We start from the raw sequence: 18,394 nt of genomic DNA on the forward strand, positions 1-18,394 counted from the left end.
ATTCAGCTCCTTTGATCATGTTTGGACCAAGGTTGTAATGAAGTCTGGAGTCGAGTGGTCCTGGTGAAACCCAAACTGGGCATCAGTGAGCAGGTTATTGGTGAGTAAGTGGTGCTTGATAGCACTGTTGACGACACCTTCCATCACTTTGCTGATGATTGAGAGTAGACTGATGGGGCGGTAATTGGTCGGATTGGAATTGTCCTGCTTTTTGTGGACAGGACATACCTGGGCAGTTTTCCACATCGTCAGATAAATGCCAGTGTTATAGCTGTACTGGAACAGCTTGGCTAGAGGCGCGGCTAGTTCTGGAGCACAAGTTTTCAGCACAACAGCCGGGATGTTGTCGGGACCCACAGCCTTTGCTGTGTCCAGTGCGCTCAGCCGTTTCGTGATATCACGTGGAGTGAATCGAATTGGCTGAAGACTGGCTTCTGTGGTGGTGGGGCTGGCCGTGAATATGGGTAGCGGAGACTATGCACAAATTGGCTGCTGCATTTGTACATGCACTTTAAAGTTAATACATTGGATGTCAAATGCTTTGAGACGTCCTGAGGACATGAAAGATTTTATAGAAATGCAAGTTCTTTTTTACAATGCGGACTCACATACAGTTCTTGACCTCACTGTGGTCTTTGACAGAGACAGAGAACTGGAAACTAGTCACTGGTCTGCCTCCTGTAAAATGTAGCGTGCAGAGACCAGAGGGAAAGAAATAGAAGTTATAACACAGAAACAGGCCATTGGACCCAGTCATGTCGGCGTTTACCCTCCACATGAGCAACCAGTCCTCACCACCATATCCTTTATCCCCCTATCTAATCTTATCCTGAATGTCTCAACCACTAAGCCTGGAAGTGAATTCCACAGCCTCACTGGTCTTGTGTGAATAAGTTTCTCCTGCCCTCTGTTCTAAATCTTACATTTAATCTTATATCTATGGCTCCTTGTTCTTGACCTTAACTACTGGAAACAGTCTCATCCTTTCATAATTTTAAACAATCGTATCGCCCCATAATCTATTTTGTTTCAACGAAAAATAGCACCAATTTCCAAGTCTTCCTTTGTATTTCCTCATAGCAGGCAGCATCCCAGTGAATCTGCATTGTACCCTCGCTAAAGCCTCAATATCTTTCCTACAGTGTGGAGTCCAATATTGCACACAGTACTCCAACTGAGGTCTTAAGGTTTTATATAGGCTCATCATTATCTCTTGAGATTGGCTTTGGAGGGAGTACAAATCAGATTCACCAGAATGATAGCAGTGCTTAAAGGGTTAAAATTATGATGACTGGTTGAATAAACTAGGTTTTAAAATGATAAAGGGATTCAATAGAGAAACTATTTCCTCTTTTGGGGAATCCAGAACAAGGGGGCACAATCTCAAAATTAGAGCTAGACTAGACAGGAGTGAAATTAGGAAGCATTTTGTCCACACAAAGGGTAGTGGAAATCTGCAACTTTCCCCAAAATGCTGTGGAAGCTGGGGGGTCAATTGAAAATTTCAAGACTGAGAAAGATTTTTGGTGGGCAAGAGTATCAAGGGATATGGATCAAAGGCGGGTAAAATCAGTTCATCTCATTGAATGGCGTTACAGGGTCAAGGGGCAGAATGGCCTACTCCTGTTCCTATGTTTATAAAACCTAGAATTCTATTAGCTTTGCTTTTTACAGCCTGATTAACCCGAGGTGCTCCCTTTAACATTCTGTGAACCAGTCTCCCCCCCCCCCCCCCCAATCTCTCTGCCCTTCACAGCACCGAGCCTACTTCCACTCAGAGTATAATTACTGCTGTTACTTTTTTTAAACCAAAATGCATCACCTCACTTACTGACATTGAATTCCATCTGCCACTTTTTAGCCCATTCCCCCATCTTATCAATACCCCATTGCAGCTTCCTTTGGTCTTCTAAAGAATGAACTATTCCTATTTTGGCATCATCTTCACATTTCGACACCACTCCCTTTAGATCTATAACCAAATCATTGACAGACAACAGAATAAAGAGTGAACAGAAGTGGCCCCAGAACAGATGCCTGTGGAACACGACTACCCACTTCCAACCACACTGAAAAACTGCCCTTAACTCCTACTCTGTTTCCTCCCTTCTAACCAATTTTTAATCCAGTTTGCTATCCTTCCCCCAATTCCATATTCCTTAATCTCAAGTAATCTCCCGTGTGGCACCTTGTCAGAGACTTTTCTAAAGTCCATGTACGCCACCTCCACTGTGTCTCCCCATCTACTATCTCTGTTACCTCCTCAAAGGAGGTTTGTTGAGCACAATCATCCCTTTTGAAATCTGTTCTGACTGCATCGAGCAGTTTTATCTTTAACCAGAGATGCAGCAATTTCATTGTTAATTAAAGACTCTTAAGATTTTCCCTACTGCAGATGTTAACTGGCCTGTAATTACCCAGATTAGCACAGTCAACTTTTTAAAATGGGTTCTACACAGGCCATTCTCCAGTCCTCTGGCACACATCTACACACAATAGAGCATCTGTCATTTCCTCTTTCGACTACTTCAGGATCCACGGATGTATCCAGTCAAGAGCTGGCGAGAAAATACCTTTTACATTCTCCTTCCAGTCTCCTGAAGGCACCCAGTCTTGCTGGGATACAGCTCCACGGGCACTGGAAGGCCACTGGTGCCTCACCCACAAAGCCATTCGTAATGCGTGAGCCCAGACAGTGAGTCTCAGTAGGCTATTTGACCAGGAAGTCCTCAGGTCAATGACACGGACACATTACACACACACTCCCCAGCAGGAACAGTGAGACAGCAATCAGGAGCAGATATCCTGGCTAAATCCACCCCCCCCCCGCAACCCCTCTCTAATCCAGTTACTGAGGTTAACTGCAGTGTCTCCACTGCTGCCATGATCAGCTAACTCGGGACAGAGCAGGAGTGAAGCTGGGGACCTTCTGCTCTAAATGGCCTTAGTACTACATTCAACATTGCCTTTACCCACAAGATCAGGAAACCTTCCATATTTGTGGGGGGGGTTTGAAAAACATATGAAATCTCTCACCTGTTTGCTGAGTGTCGCCACAGATTCAAAGTCCTGGGAGTAACCATCATCTGTGAAAACACTATGGTCAGGGCTGGTGGACATCCGAAGGATTACTGATGCCGACTCTACAGTCTGTGCAGGTGGGCTTCCAACCTCCTCCGGAATAGAACTGTCACTGTGGAGGTGGGAGTGAGATGGTGCAGGGCATTCTTCCTCACTAGCTGTGTCTAGGAAGCAGAGGAACACCAGTTAGAACACCAATACCTGTGTCAATGGTGGATTAACATCAGTGACTGTTGATTTTAAAGTTAGAAGTGCAAATCAGAACAACTGTCTTTTAGCTCCATCCTCCTTTAAAAGTACTCTGCATTTCAGAAGCGCATGGGGCGACATGAGGGCAACCGGTTAGGAGCTGACCACCAGGGTGAGCTGAATATAGAGGTCAAACGCTTACTAAAACACCTTGCATTAACACCCATGTTAATTCGCCTCCCATCAGGTAAATCCTGTGACAGTCACAGCACTATCTGTACAACACTAGTGTGCAGTACTGGTGTTACAGATCTGACGTGCTGCTCATGGTGGGGCAATGAGATGATGAACCAACAATAACACACAAGTGGATTGGCTCAAGTGTGATTTTTCCTGTAGTGCATTAGTATCATTGTGAGCACTGTGAAAACACCGTCAACCAACTCACACTCCGATCACAACTCCTGCTGCTTCTCAACTCTGCAGCTGATGCCAACCCAGAGACAGCAGTAGGAATTAAACTCAAACTTGGGGCTCACCCAAGAGGTTGACTGGGTAACTGCACGCTATGATATGGTACTGAGATACAGTCCAGGAAGACCCCAGTTATAATCCTTGGGCTGGGCAGAGTTACCAGATCGCAACTGAGACTATGGTAGGGAAATCTGATTTCCTGAATTACAAGAGATAAAATAAAAACCATAAAATGAGGTACCAACCTGGGGAAGCTGCAACACAGGACTACATGCATGCTAAACAGCGGACGCAGCATGCTATAGACAGGGCTAAGCGATCCCACAACCAACAGATCAGATCAAAGCTCTGTAGTCCTGCCACATCCAGTCATGAATGGTGGTGGACAGTTAAACAACTAACCGGAGGAGTAGGCTCCATGAATATCCCCATCCTCAATGATGGTGGAGTCCAGCACATGAGGGCAAAAGACAAGGCTAAAGCGCTTGCAACCATCTTCAGCCAGAAGTGCTGAGTGGATGATTCATATTGGCCTCCTCCGGAGGTCCCCACCATCACAGAAGCCAGTCTTCAGCCAATTCGATTCACGCCACGTGATATCAAGAAATGGCTGAGCGCACTGGATACAGCAAAGGCTGTAGGTCCCGACAACATCCCGGCTGTTGTGCTGAAGACTCGTGCTCCAGAACTAGCCGCGTCTCTAGCCAAGCTGTTCCAGTACAGCTACAACACTGGCATCTATCTGACAATGTGGAAAACTGCCCAGGTATGTCCTGTTCACAAAAAGCAGGACAAATCCAATCCGGCCCATCAGTCTACTCTCAATCAGCAAAGTGATGGAAGGTGTCATCGACATCGCTTTCAGGCAGCACTTACTCACCAATAACCTGCTCACCGATGCTCAGTTTGGGTTCCGCCAGGACCACTCTGCTCCAGACCTTATTACAGCCTTGGTCCAAACATGGACAAAAGAGCTGAATTCCAGAGGTGAGGCGAGTGTGCCTGCCCTTGACATCAAGGCAGCATTTGCGAGTGTGGCATCAAGGAGCCCCAGTAAAATTTAAAGTCAAAGGGAATCAGGGGGAAAGCTCACCACTGACTGGAGTCGTACCAGCATGAAACAAGATGGTTGTGGTTGTTGGAGGCTAATCATCTCAGCCCCAGGACATTGCTGCAGGAGCTCCTCAGGGCAGTGTCCTAGGCCCCAACCATCTTCAGCTGTTTCATCAATGACCTTAGAGTCATAGAGTCATAGAGTAATACAGCACGGATAGAGGCCCTTCGGCCCATCGTGTCCGCGCCGGCCATCAAGCCCTGTCTAATCTAATCCCATATTCCAGCATTTGGCCCGTAGCCTTGTATGCTATGGCATTTCAAGTGCACATCCAAATGCTTCTTAAATGTTGTGAGGGTTTCTGCCTCCACAACCCTTTCAGGCAGTGAGTTCCAGACTCCAACCACCCTCTGGGTGAAAAAGTTCTTTCTCAAATCCCCTCTAAACCTCCCGCCCTTTACCTTGAATCTATGCCCCCTAGTTATCGACCCCTCTACTAAGGGAAAAAGCTCCTCAGCATCCATCCTATCTATGCCCCTCATAATTTTGTACACCTCAATCATGTCCCCCCTCAGCCTCCTCAGCTCCAAGGAAAACAAACCCAACCTGCCCAGTCTCTCTTCATAGCTGAAGCGCTCCAGCCCTGGTAACATCCTGGTGAACCTCCTCTGCACCCTCTCTAACGCGATCACATCCTTCCTGTAGTGTGGCGACCAGAACTGCACACAATATTCCAGCTGTGGCCTAACCAGTGTTTTATACAGCTCCATCATAACCTCCTTGCTCTTATATTCAATGCCTCGGCTAATGAAGGCAAGTATCCCATATGCCTTTTTTACCACCTTATCCACCTGTTCCGCCGCCTTCAGGGATCTGTGTACTTGCACACCCAGATCCCTCTGACCCTCCGTCTTGCCTAGGGTCTTTCCATACCCCACCCCCCATCATAAAGTCAGGAATGGGGATGTTCGCTGATGATTGCACAGTGTTCAGTTCCATTCGCAACTCCACAGATAATGAAGCAGTCCATGCCCGCATGCAGCAAGACATGGACGACATTCAAGCTTGGGCTGATAAATGGCAAGTAGCATTCGCGCCACACAAGTGCCGGGAAATGTCTATCTCCAACAAGAGAGTCTAATCACCACCCCTTGACATTCAGCGGCAATACCATTGCCGAATCCCTCACCATCAACATTCTGGGGGGGGTGGGGGTCACCATTGACCAGAAACATAACTGGACCAGCCACATAAATACTGTGGCTACAAGAGCAGGTCAGAGGCTGGGTAATCTGCGGCGAGTGTCTCACCTCCTGACTCCCCAAAGCCTTTCCACCATCTACAAGGCACAAGTCAGGTGTGTGATGGAATATTCTCCACTTGTCTGGATGAGTGCAGCTCCAACAACACTCAAGAAGCTCGACACCATCCAGGACAAAGCAGCCCACTTGATTGGCATCCCATCCACCACCTTAAACATTCATTCCCTCTACTACCAGCGCACCGTGGCTGTAGTGTGCATCATCTACAAGCTGCACTGCAGCAACTCACCAAGGCTTCTTCGGCAGCACCTCCTAAACCCGCGACCTCTACCACCTAGAAGGGCCAGGGCAGCAGGCGCATGGGAACACCACCATCTCCATGTTCCCATCCAAGTCACACACCATCCTGACTTGGAAATATATCGCCGTTCCTTCATCGTTGCTGGGTCAAAATCCTGGAATTCCCTCCCTAACACCTTCACCACATGGACTGCAGTGGTTCAAGAAGGTGGCTCACCACCACCTTTCAAGTGCAATTAGGGATGGGCAATAAATGCTGGCCTTGCCAGCGAGGCTCACATCCCAGGAACAAATAAAAAAAGCCAGGGTTTACACCCCTGATCCCTATCCAGTAATCTGGACTGACAAGAGTGCACGTGGGCATCAGTCCATCAGCGGTCATGCCCTCAGTCAAATAGCCTGATGACACCAGAGGAACAGCCACTTAAACAAGTTCCTGGAGGCTGCCAGCACCGCTGTACCTGTACCCCAGCACAGATTACCGCCTTCAAGAGACACAAATATTGGAAAAACGTGAAAACAAATGGAAGAGACAGAGTCCGACACTTACCTTTCGACCCTGGACTTCTTTCGCTTGCCTCTCTCTTTGCCACCTTTTGTTTGAGCTCCTTGTCCCATGCAGCCAGGGCCTGCTTTTCCATCCGCCGGATCTCAGCTTCCTCTGCATCAAGCCGCCGTTTCCACTCGAGCAGCTCCTCTGCATGTCGTCTACGATGCATCAGTTTCTGCTCCCGCTTAGTGAGGAACCTGATGGAAGTGCGAGCATCGAGAGAGTCAGCAAACTGCCAACATTGTTTTTGTACAATCAGACATTAATTTGCAGCTCAAAATTTATACTAAGATTTTGAACTCTGCACGCTCTGCTTGGGTTATAATTTCACAATATCTATAAAATTCAGGGCAAGAATCTCCTCCTACAAAATTGTAGTAGTGCTATCAGTGCTGCATGTAAATAGGTCAAGTACAGTTAATCAATGCATTTGACAGGATTTTTTCTGGACATTTGGTGACGCACGGACGCTTGTGAAAACTGGCAGCTTCAATCATCGCATGGCTCCACTTTGTAATGTTCATTTTTTTAAAAATCCTCCAGGGTTACTAATAGCTCCCCACCATAGCCATAGTAACAGCCCAGCCCAGGGATGTAACTGGGACCTTCACGGACTGTGGCCTCCAAGGAACCCAGCAAACAAGACTCCAGTGCCGTACCTGCTCAAAGTCTATTAAAAGGTTTGCTGCTCTTTCCTGCATTTAGACTTCACCTCCTATTGACAGTATAATTGTTTGAAAAGTAGACAGAATTAGGCTTTATTCACCTTGAGGATTATTAATCTAGTTTGTCAGAGTTGCAGCCTCTCGCCCCAAGTCAAATGATTATGATCTTTGTTAAGTTCCATATAAAAAACGGACTGGAAAAATATCAATACGGAGAAAATGAAAGATATATTCTGAACATGAGCAGAGTTTCCACATTTCAGTTACTCAAGGAATACCTCATTTAAAAAAAAGCTTTATTTCATTAATCTGCCCTCCATCCCAAATTCACCCAATGAACTTCTGTAATAAAGCTCTCCCACCCAAAACTAGGCACTTCAACGCAGCACCCTGCAGCGTTTCACAGAACCCCCTTTGATCACTGATTTTGAGACGTACAATCTAAGGCTTAGAAAATATGTATTTAAAAAAGAGCTGGAAATTGGTAACTCCACTCACACAAAAGTAATGCGCTCACTTTTGCTCCTCTAATTCTGGTTCCTTGAGCATCCCTGATTTTAATCGCTCTACCATTGGTGGCCATACCATCAGCTGCCAAGGCCCTAAGCTCTGGAATTCCCTGCCTAAACCTCTCCACCTCGCTTTCCTCCTTTAAGACACTCCTTAAAACCTCTCTCTTTGACCAAGCTTTTGGTCATCTGCACTAATATCTCAGGTGGCTCGGTGTCAAATTTTGTTTTGTAATGCTGTGAAGCACCTTGGGACGTTTTACTACGTTAAAGGCACAATATAAATGCAAGTTGTTGTTGTAAAGATTCAATATAGACCCGCTGGCCGGGTGAACACATTTTCCACTTACTTCTACAATGAGCTTACTTCACACAGCCGCAGGATTTAAGAAATTGTGAATTATTCATAAAATCACTACTTGACTTGAAGAACGAGAGAATAAATGTCACCATATGCACAGTGACTGTAGCCTTTGGGTGTGGTGTGGATACAGTTGGGGGGCGGGGGGGTTCCAGGGTCTGGGAGTAGTAGAAGAGATTGCAGCAGTGATGGGAGGGTAGTTTTGGGATGTGATGGAAAGATTTGGGAGTACTGGGGAGAGGGCCCTGGGTTGTGATGGTACTGGGATAGCTGTGGCTAGGGAGTATTGGGTAACTCATTTACAAAGTGAGCTATATACTGTCTTGGACAACCTTGAAATACCATGTTAACTTGTAGGGTGTGCTTCTTTAATAGTGTAAGTGTGGCTTTATTATAAACATATAGAATGTTCCAGAACCATCCACTACTTGGTAAATTCAGGGATTACCCACATTTGGAGCAATTTAAAAATAAATGTCCAGTTGGACTTGAATATTTCATTGATTTATTCAAATTGTTAAATTGAGAGCTCATATTTAAGTTGCCTTATATCCATGATACAGAATGAACAGACATAAAACTGGAACCAATTTCCAAGGTAGAGTGTGAAACGTGCTATGATAATGTGGCCTATATTTAGCAACAATAATTTAACAGCTCTGTCATTCACCAGTGATACTATTTCCATTCAATTTTCCTGCGTATGCTTTGAAACATACTCCCCCCAAAAGCCTACTTTGGATCCTGCAAACTGTGTCCATTACATTTTCCCCTCCATCCAGATTCATGCGCGATCCAGTTGCAACGGACACTGCTAACTCTGGATCAACCAAGTTCCATTTCTCTCCTTCCTTTAGTCTAGAGGGTGTTCAGATGCAGTTAATCCACACTCAACTCTCAGATCAATAGTATTTAAACATTTTAGAGGCTATTGTACCCTGTGAGATTCTCACCAGTGTGGAAGGATGCACCCTTTATGTGAAGTCACCAGCCATAGTCTAGATTATCTGTGGTAACATTACTGTCTAACAGTTGCTCTTCAGAATTGATTTCAGGACCCTTAGGGTCCAGAGTGGGTCAAAAGCTTGTGGCCCTTTTTGGAACAAGGAACCAAATTCTTTTAGCAATCCAAGGTACCTGGGTAGATTCATTCAGTCTAAAAAGGAGCACGCTTTGGTACAGTTCACTAGCTCCTAATAGAGGCATTAACAGCTGCAAAATCCAACATGCCTGGAGGAAAGAGATGGAGTCCATGAGAAACTGGCTGCACTATGCACAGGTACTTGGATAGCAGCAGAAATGTCTTGGCATTGAAGAACCCCAATGAAAAGGTCAATGAAACAATGTGAGCTTGATGAACTACAATCGCCATCTCAAAAGCACCCTATGCACACACATCCTCCTTGCCTCTCCCCCAAAGCATTCAGCTTCTTGGACTATTGTGGGAATAGATCTGATTATCAATTTATTGCACTTTATTATCTGTACGTGGAACATGGTGAAATATGATTTCTCAGGCCTAGATGAAGGAAACCGCCCCGTTATTCTTCCAAGTTAGCTTTGTAATAATTCACAAGGGAATGGGAAAGTAAAAACAGACAGTTAAGTATACAGCTATGAAATCCTTGTTCAAAGTAGAATTTGAAAGGATGTAAAATGAGCCAATTGTGAGGCTCTCTTGGTACAGTGGATGTTGTCTATCTTTTTAAAGGGAGTCTTCCTTTCATGGCTGAGAGGGCTTTACATGCAGGTTTCAAAGTACCACGCAAGGTAAACCCGGGGGGGGGGGGGGGGGCGGGGGGCAAAAGTAAGTGTTTCCTTCAGTTGCCTGCGTGATTCAGGGTCACTAAGTTGCTGATGTTGGCAAGGTTTGCTAGTAGGACTTTATAAGGATATCATAATTTGATATTGATCCACTCTATTTAGTTTAGCTTCATGTGGCTAAGGTGAATCTGAAATATCTGAATTTCATTAATTGGTTCCTATTGCTCTTTAATCTATAACAGTTATTCTTGATTTAACCTATTGAAGCACAGCTTTCAGAAAGGTTTGCACAGTAGTCGGCATAGATTTGTACCAATATGTGCATAGAGGGGCAGTAAAAGCGCGACCGCTTGGAAATGAGAACAGGGAAAGACTTATAACAAGATTGGTGAAACCAGGTTGCGGACTGGGACAATAGATTAAAGTGACCACAAAACCTATGCTGATGGCAATGTCGAACACAATGTTAAAGATTTAGGGGGTAGAGTTTCCATTTTGGGCACAATCGGTGATCCAGCCGCAAATTGCACCAGTTTTAAGTGTTTTTTTCCTCACGTTTCCGCTCAAACTCATTTGCATATCACCGAACGCAGAATCTGCAATGAAGCAGCGTAATTGGGCAGCATTTAAAATTTTGCTTTAAAAAATATTCTGGAATATATTTAACAGTGGCAACTTGGGTGCAGTTTGATTAGTACAGCTGAAAATGGGATTCTCTCAAAAAATAAGCATTTTAATCGAAGTGTCTAGTCCACCACCTGTGAGTAATCCGATATTAAATAATTGAAAATGACAAAAAGAGCCATTTACTAGTTATATTGGGATGCTGTAGTCAGTTTCTCAGTAAGGTAAAAAAAAAATTCAAAAGCTTTTAAAATGTGCCTATTAGTGTCCTTGCACCCAAAAGAACCAGCTTAATTTTTTTAAAGCCTCCCTGAAGGCCCGCAAATGAGCACAATTAGTAGAAACTTGCCATGGCGATTAATTAGATCTGGGGGTGTGGCCAATTCTGTGGGCAGGGCCGGCTTCTAGCACAATAATTTTTAAACCAGCCCAAAAGATCGGAGAAACTTGGTTTGCGCTGAATGTAATTTGCGCTCAAAATTCCGTGATCTTTTGTGCTGGTTTCGCCGATTTCAGGCGAATTGCGCTGAAAAAACCCAGCACAACTGAGCAGAAACTCCAGGCCTTAATATCTAAATGTTCACAACACTTTGTACAAGATAAAGAGGTCATGAATTAAACAGGGCGATAGTGAAATGTCCCAACACGATTGGCACATGGCAACAAAATTCATTTTCTCTCCACTGATAATGTAGAGGGTTAACAAAGGAAGAACTGTATTTAAGACAGGTCAAGTTTACAGTACGGTGACTTCAGGATTTGTGTGCTGCTGCACTGTACCAGAGGGGTTACGTCTGGACTACAACTTGTGTCCTGCCATCAGTGTCAGGTGCTTTCCTCTTGAAAACTGGGGAGGAGCAAAATGGCAAATCAACAGCCCTACACCAGATCCTGCACAGTAGAAGCACCAACAATTAACTTTCACAAATAGTGATTCCAAAGCAAGAAGTGGGGGAGGAAATAGTATTTTAGTTCAGGGTGGGAGATGCAGAAATGTAGCAAAGCATGGTTCTTAATGCAGTTTAAAGTAAAAGAAAAATGGAGGATCAAATAGCTCTGAAACAGAATCAAATACAACTCGGGAATAAACACAGAATTTCTGCCATAGCTGGTGTCTTCCCATCTGCCTGTGAGCATCCCCAGTGCACTGGTTAATGCAGCACTGTGCCCTGGAAAATGTTTGTACTTTCAATTCTTTCAATGAATTACCATTTTAAATTGTAAATCAAAGATTGGAGAGCGGCTAGCACTATTTAAAATGACAGGCATTTGAACAAAACTCATTACATGCGCACTTTGGAGATATTCTATAAGGGCACTCGATAAATACTGCAACAATTATGTCCCGATAATGTTCATGAGAATGAAAATGGAAAAATCTCAATTGCTCAAAAGACACATTTGTACTGTTAAAGGGGCACTTTCATCCGGAATTTCAGGCTTGCAATGCAAATTTAAGTATGTAACTTAAAGATGCATTCAATGGGATCAGTGAGCTGCAGCTTTGCCAAAATCTTTCCAACAGTCCTATTCAAAGTTTTAAACAGTTCAATTTTCAATAATAATGTTCTGTTGGCATTAGCAGCTTAGACTGTTAGTGCAACTTCGATCTCTCACTTCCATGATAATGCCCCTTTAATAAGCATGTTTCAGTTCATCTGTAAAGTGGGCAGTATATTGCCAACCAGCAGGTTGGTGCATCTACATGAAGCCACAGCCGAGATGGAGGAACTCAAATTTCCTCTGCGCAATTCTCTCCTCTCCCCCCTCCCCCACGTGCATGTGATGGAACAGAGCATGCTCGACCAGTGAGAAGCAGAGGTTGCACAGTACCTGACCAGCTGGTTGTAGATGTACAGCTGGAATTTGGGATGTAGGTTGGGGAAACAGACACTGAGAGAGGCCCAGTGGTGAGACGTAAAGACAGAGAAGAAGTAGTGGACAGGAGAGCAGTGTCTACAAAAAGGAGGCAAAACAGGAGAAAAAAAAGACAACAGCTGAGTATTACCCCAAAACTACTTCATCTTTCAGATACTCTAAAGAAAACCTCACATTTTAAGCAGAAATTCCACTTATAGTATAAAACCATTTGGTAGCCAACCTCCCTTAACCTCTGGCCTCGATCCAACTCCAGCTGGGAGAGATTCTGATTTCAAATGGCAACGGTGCTCACCAAAGCCAAGATCAGCTCCGATCTCTTATTGTCGGGGGGTGGGCGGTTGGGGCAGGGAGGAACCTCAAGTACCAGAGCGGCCAACCTAATAGTCCAACCACAGCCTGCAAACCCATCGGAATATGGCTGAGTGTGGCAGCCAGCATTGGGATCTGAACCTACAATTACAGTTGATGTGAAAAAACGTTTCTCGATGCTACATTCTCATAGGTCGAGTTCGTGTCTGCACATTGACACATCCGCTCTCGGAACTGGGCGGGGGAAGAGGGATGAATTAAAACAATGGTCCAGAGTCACATTACTGCCCCATCCCATTTCATTTCAGCCCCCACCCAACACACTCTAATCAGTTGACTCTAGTGGGGTGAGTAAGGCTATCTCCCAGGGCAGAGCTCTTCCTTTCCAGCCAATCACTGTTGTTGGCAAAGGGTGTAAATTCAGTCTTTGACTTTCACTGCTGTGGTTCTAATGTGACTACTTGCAGAGCTTCCCACAAACGTCCCAGGGATTCTAATCTTTGCTCATCCGGCTACGGAGACTGGGCTGGGCAGACACAGGACTACAATTCACATTGGGCATCAGAGGATTGCCGTCTTCCTCCTTTGTGATTTTTGGAACGGTGTCATTCTACGAAGGTGGTGAGATCGGCATAGCCAGAACCCTCACTTTACAAAACTAAGAGGGCCTGCAACAAGTGGAAGGTGGTGCAATGAAATGGATACCCACTGCATGCTTCACTTAGCTACACTGCCAAGTCTACAAGGGTTAAAAATGATAAAGAATGTTATATGAACCCCTGCACAAAGTAGATGGCACGATGCTCAAATTGTCATAACTGTCTTCCCTACTCTTTCTCGAAGTGTAAATTATATTTATTTTTCAAAGATGCAGTAGATCATAATGAAACATTCTGAAGACCCTTTAGTATGTACTGCCCCTGCCCCTCCTTTCCATCATTCTCTAATTGAAGGGGCAGGCATTTGGTAATTCACCTTAAGCTGGCAGTGGGCTGAAGTAAACCAATCTGATTTGCCCTTTGATTCCTCATCCCTCCATATGGTGAAGTACATGGGTCTTGAAACACCACTTTCCCAACATGAACTACAAGTCATCAAGTGAAGAACTACAGGCCTGGAGCCAGCACTCCATGGCACAGTATATTAGCGTCATATAGCAGTGTGCTACTGGGATGCAAAACAATGATTTCAAACTCCCAGTGCAAGCAGTATATATCATTGAACCTTTATTAAATAGACATTTAGGGCTTCTAGTCTAGATTTTGTAGGACCACTGCAGAGAAAGCATCTGTTAGCAGCAATTGTGTAAGATACAAGACGGAAACATTAGTTGTGAGGGTTAGCAAGGGCAAGCTCCATTTACATGCACACCACCTCAAACAAGAGCACCAAGCTACAGCAACGTCACCACCGTCTACTCATTATTTGAAGTATCTGATGCTTTTTGACCACTTTGCGTTATTTACATTGTTTAATTCAAAATATCTTTTTAAATGCAGATAATCTGAATTCTGGGTAGACCCATCCCGCATGCATTTCATCAGCAGCTTGAGATAAAAAACGGCTTCCAAAAATGACAAACTAAAAGCACACTGGGCTGAACAAGGTGACACTCGACGGGATACCGAGCAACACCGTGTATTCCACTAGTGAGAGTACCATAGAGAAACACGGATGAAAGTATCTCTCTTTCTTCCCCGCCCAAAGAAAGTGGGGACGATGCTCCCTTTTTGTCACTTTGAAAGCTGGAATGAAAATGAACCTGCTGTAATCTGCTTTCTGGGGTGGATCTTTTAGCTGCAGCTTTTAAAATGGAGGTGCTTTAAACTGATAGCTCCCTGATTCCCTGACAAGTCATATAAGCCAACATTTGCGGTTTTACTGTGAAGCTGAGTGCATGTCAGTTATCGATCAGTCCGTGACTTTAAAGAACGCCCACAGAGCCAGAAAATTAAACACACACCAAAACAAATAGATCAGCTGCCTTCCATTTGGATGCAACCACTAACATTTATATATCGTGCGGATAACAGCCAAAAATGCTTCACAGAAGCATAAGGAAAAAAGCGAAGGTGGTATTAGGAGGGGTGATGAAAAATTTGACCAAAGAGGTGGATTTAAAAAGGGTCTTAAAAAAGAGGGGGAGATGGAGAGATTTAGGGTGGCATGGGGCCTAGACAGCTGAAAGCACAGCCAACAATGGAGGGGTGGAGGAAATCAGGGATGCACAAGAGGTTTGAATTGGAGGAACGCAGAGGTCTCGGCGGGTTCTAGGGCTGGAGGAGGCGGCAGAGATAGAGAGGGGTGCGGCCATGGGGGATTTGAACACGAGGATGAGAATTTTAAATTAGGTGTTGCTGGACCTCCTTAGGAGCCACTGTAGGTCAACGAGCAAAGATGCATTTAAGGGGAAGCTAAATAAACACGAAGGAGAAAGGAATAAAAGGTTATGTTAATAGGATTAGATAAAGAAGGATGGGAGGAGGCTCATGTGGAGCATAAACACCAGCATTGACCTGTTGGGCCAAATGGCCTGTTTCTGTGCTGTCAATACTGTGTAATAGAAACATTGAAGATAGGAGCAGGAGTAGGCCATTCGGCCCTTCGAGCCTGCTCCGCCATTCAATGAGATCATGGCTGATCATCCAAATTCAGTACCCTGTCCCTGCCTTCTCCCCATATCCCTTGATCCCTTTAGCCTTAAGAAATATATCCAACTCCTTCTTGAATATATTTAATGACCTGGCCTCCACTGCCCTCTGTGGCAGAGAATTCCACAGGTTCACCACTCTCCGGGTGAAGAAATTCCTCCTCATTTCAGTCCTAAATGGTTTACCCCTTATCCTTAGACTATGACCCCTGGTTCTGGACTCCCCGGCCATCATAAACATCCTTCCTGCATCTAGTCTGTCCAGGCCTGGCAGAATTTTATAAGTTTCGATGAGATCCCCTCTCAATCTTCTAAACTCCAGTGAGTATAAGCCCAATCGACACAATCTCTCCTCATACGTCATTCCTGCCATCCCAGGTATTAGCCTGGTGAATCTTCGCTGCACTCCCTCCATGGCAAGAACGTCCTTCCTCAGGTAAGGAGACCAAAACTGCACACAGTACTCAAGGTGCGGTCTCACCAAGGCCCTGTACAACTGTAGCAAGACATCCTTGTTCCTGCACTCGAACCCTCTTGCTACGAAGGCCAACATACCATTTGTCTTCTTAACTGCCTGCTGCACCTGCATGCTTACCTTCAGCGACTGGTGCACAAGAACACCCAGGTCTCTTTGCACTTCCCCTTCTCCCAATCTATTGCCATTCAAATAATAATCTGCCTTCCTGTTTTTGCCACCAAAGTGGATAACCTCACATTTATCCACATTATAGTGCATTTGCCATGTTTCTGCCCAATCACCCAATCTGTCCAAATCGTACTGGAGTTTCACGACATCCTCCTCACAGCTTACCCTCCCACCCAGCTTTGTGTCGTCTGCAAATTTGGAGATATTACATCCAATTCCCTCGCCCAGATCATTTATATTGTGAACAGCTGGGGTCCTAGGACCGATCCTTGCGGTACCCCACTAGTCACTGCCTGCCACTCGGAAAACGACCCGTTTATTCCAACTCTTTGCTTTCTGTCCACCAACCAGTTCTCTATCCAAGTCAATACCTTGCCCCCAATCCCATGTGCCTTAATTTTGCACGCTAATCTCTTATGTGGGACCTTATCGAAAGCCTTCTGAAAGTCCAAATACACCACATCCACTGGTTCTCCCTTATCTATTTTACCAGTTACATCCTCAAAAAATTCCAGTAGATTAGTCAAGCATGATTTACCTTTTGTAAATCCATGTTGACTTTGTCCGATCCTGTCACTGCTTACCAAGTGCTCTGCTATTACATCTTTTATAATAGATTCTAGCATTTTCCCCACTACCGATGTCAGGCTTACCGGTCTATAATTCCCCGCTTTTTCTTGACCACCTTTTTTGAATAGTGGGGTAACATTAGCTACCCTCCAATCCATGGGTACTGTTCCAGAGTCTATCGAGTTCTGGAAGATGACCAGCAATGCATCTACTATTTCCAGGGCCACTTCCTTAAGTACCCTGGGATGTAGATTATCAGGCCCTGGGGATTTATCGGCCTTTAGTCCCATCAATTTTCCTAACACCATTTCCCTACAAATACTGATTTCTTTCAGTTCCACCCTTTCATCAGGCCCTATGTTCCCCGGCATCTCTGGGAGGTTATTTGTGTCCTCCTTTGTGAAGACAGAACCAAAGTATGAATTTAGTTGGTCTGTCATTTCTTTGTTTCCCATTATAAATTCCCGATTCTGACTGTAAGGGACCTACGCTTGACTTCACCAATCTTTTTCTCTTCACGTATCTATAAAAGCTTTTACAGTCAGTTTTTATGTTCCCTGCAAGCTTACTCATATATTCTATTTTCCCTTTCTTAATTAATCCCTTTGTCCTCCTTTGTTGAATCCTAAACTGCTCCCAATCCTCAGGATTATTGCTTTTTCTGGCCAATTTATATGTCGTCTCCTTGGATCTTATGCTATCCCTAACTTCCCTTGTTAGCCATGGTTGAGTCACCTTTTTTGTTTTATTTTTATGCCAAACTGGGATGAACAAATTCTGTAGTTCATCCATTCGGTCTTTGAATGTTTTCCATTGCCTAGCCACCGTCAACCCTTTGAGTGCCATTCCCCAATTAATCCTACCCAACTCGCTCCTCAGACCATCATAGTTTCCTTTATTTAAATTGAGGACCCTAGTCTCTGAGTCAACTACTTCATTCTCCATCTTAATGAAGAATTCGATCATATTATGATCGCTCAGACCCAAGGGGCCTCCTACAACAAGATTGCTAATTAATCCTTTGTCGTTACATAATACCCAGTCTAAGATGGCCTGATCTCTGGTTGGTTCCTCGACATATTGGTCCAGGAAACCATCCCGTAAACACTCCAGGAATTCCTCCTCCACAGTATTGTTACTAATTTGGTTGGCCCAATCTATATGTAGATTAAAGTCGATTAATGACTGTTGTGCCCTTATTGCACGCTTCTTTAATTTCCCTTTTAATGCCATCCCCAACCTCCGCCTTACTGTTGGGAGGTCTATATACCACTCCCACTAATGTTTTTTTTCCCCTTAGTATTTCTCAATTCTACCTATACAGATTCCACATCAGAGCTAATATCCTTCATTACAATTGTATTAATCCCTTCTTTAACCAGTAATGCTACCCCACCTCCCTTTCCTTTTTGCCTATCTTTCCTGAATATCGAATACCCCTGGATGTTGAGTTCCCAGACTTGGCCATCCTTGAGCCACGTTTCCGTAATCCCAACCAAATCATA

At 44.6% G+C, this 18,394-nt stretch overlaps 1 protein-coding gene across 3 annotated transcripts in view; it reads right to left on the minus strand.

Annotated features, from left to right (window-relative positions):
• The window catches only part of LOC147121710 (centrosome-associated protein 350-like), a 106,318-nt gene that overhangs the window by 27,887 nt on the left and 60,037 nt on the right, over positions 1–18,394 (minus strand). For 2 of the 3 annotated variants that reach the window (XM_085982152.1, XM_085982154.1), the window contains exons 15-17: positions 12,667–12,789; positions 6,911–7,107; positions 3,037–3,245 (exon numbers count right to left, since the gene is read on the minus strand). In XM_085982152.1, coding sequence (XP_085838278.1) covers positions 3,037–3,245; positions 6,911–7,107; positions 12,667–12,789 — 529 coding nt within the window. The remainder of the gene's footprint in view (positions 1–3,036; positions 3,246–6,910; positions 7,108–12,666; positions 12,790–18,394) is intronic. The other variant, XM_085982153.1, reaches the window with a different exon arrangement.

Source organism: Somniosus microcephalus, chromosome 3 (genome assembly GCF_052327205.1).
Source record: "Somniosus microcephalus isolate GS21.2 chromosome 3, FLI_Smic_1.0, whole genome shotgun sequence".
NCBI lineage: Eukaryota > Metazoa > Chordata > Chondrichthyes > Squaliformes > Somniosidae > Somniosus > Somniosus microcephalus.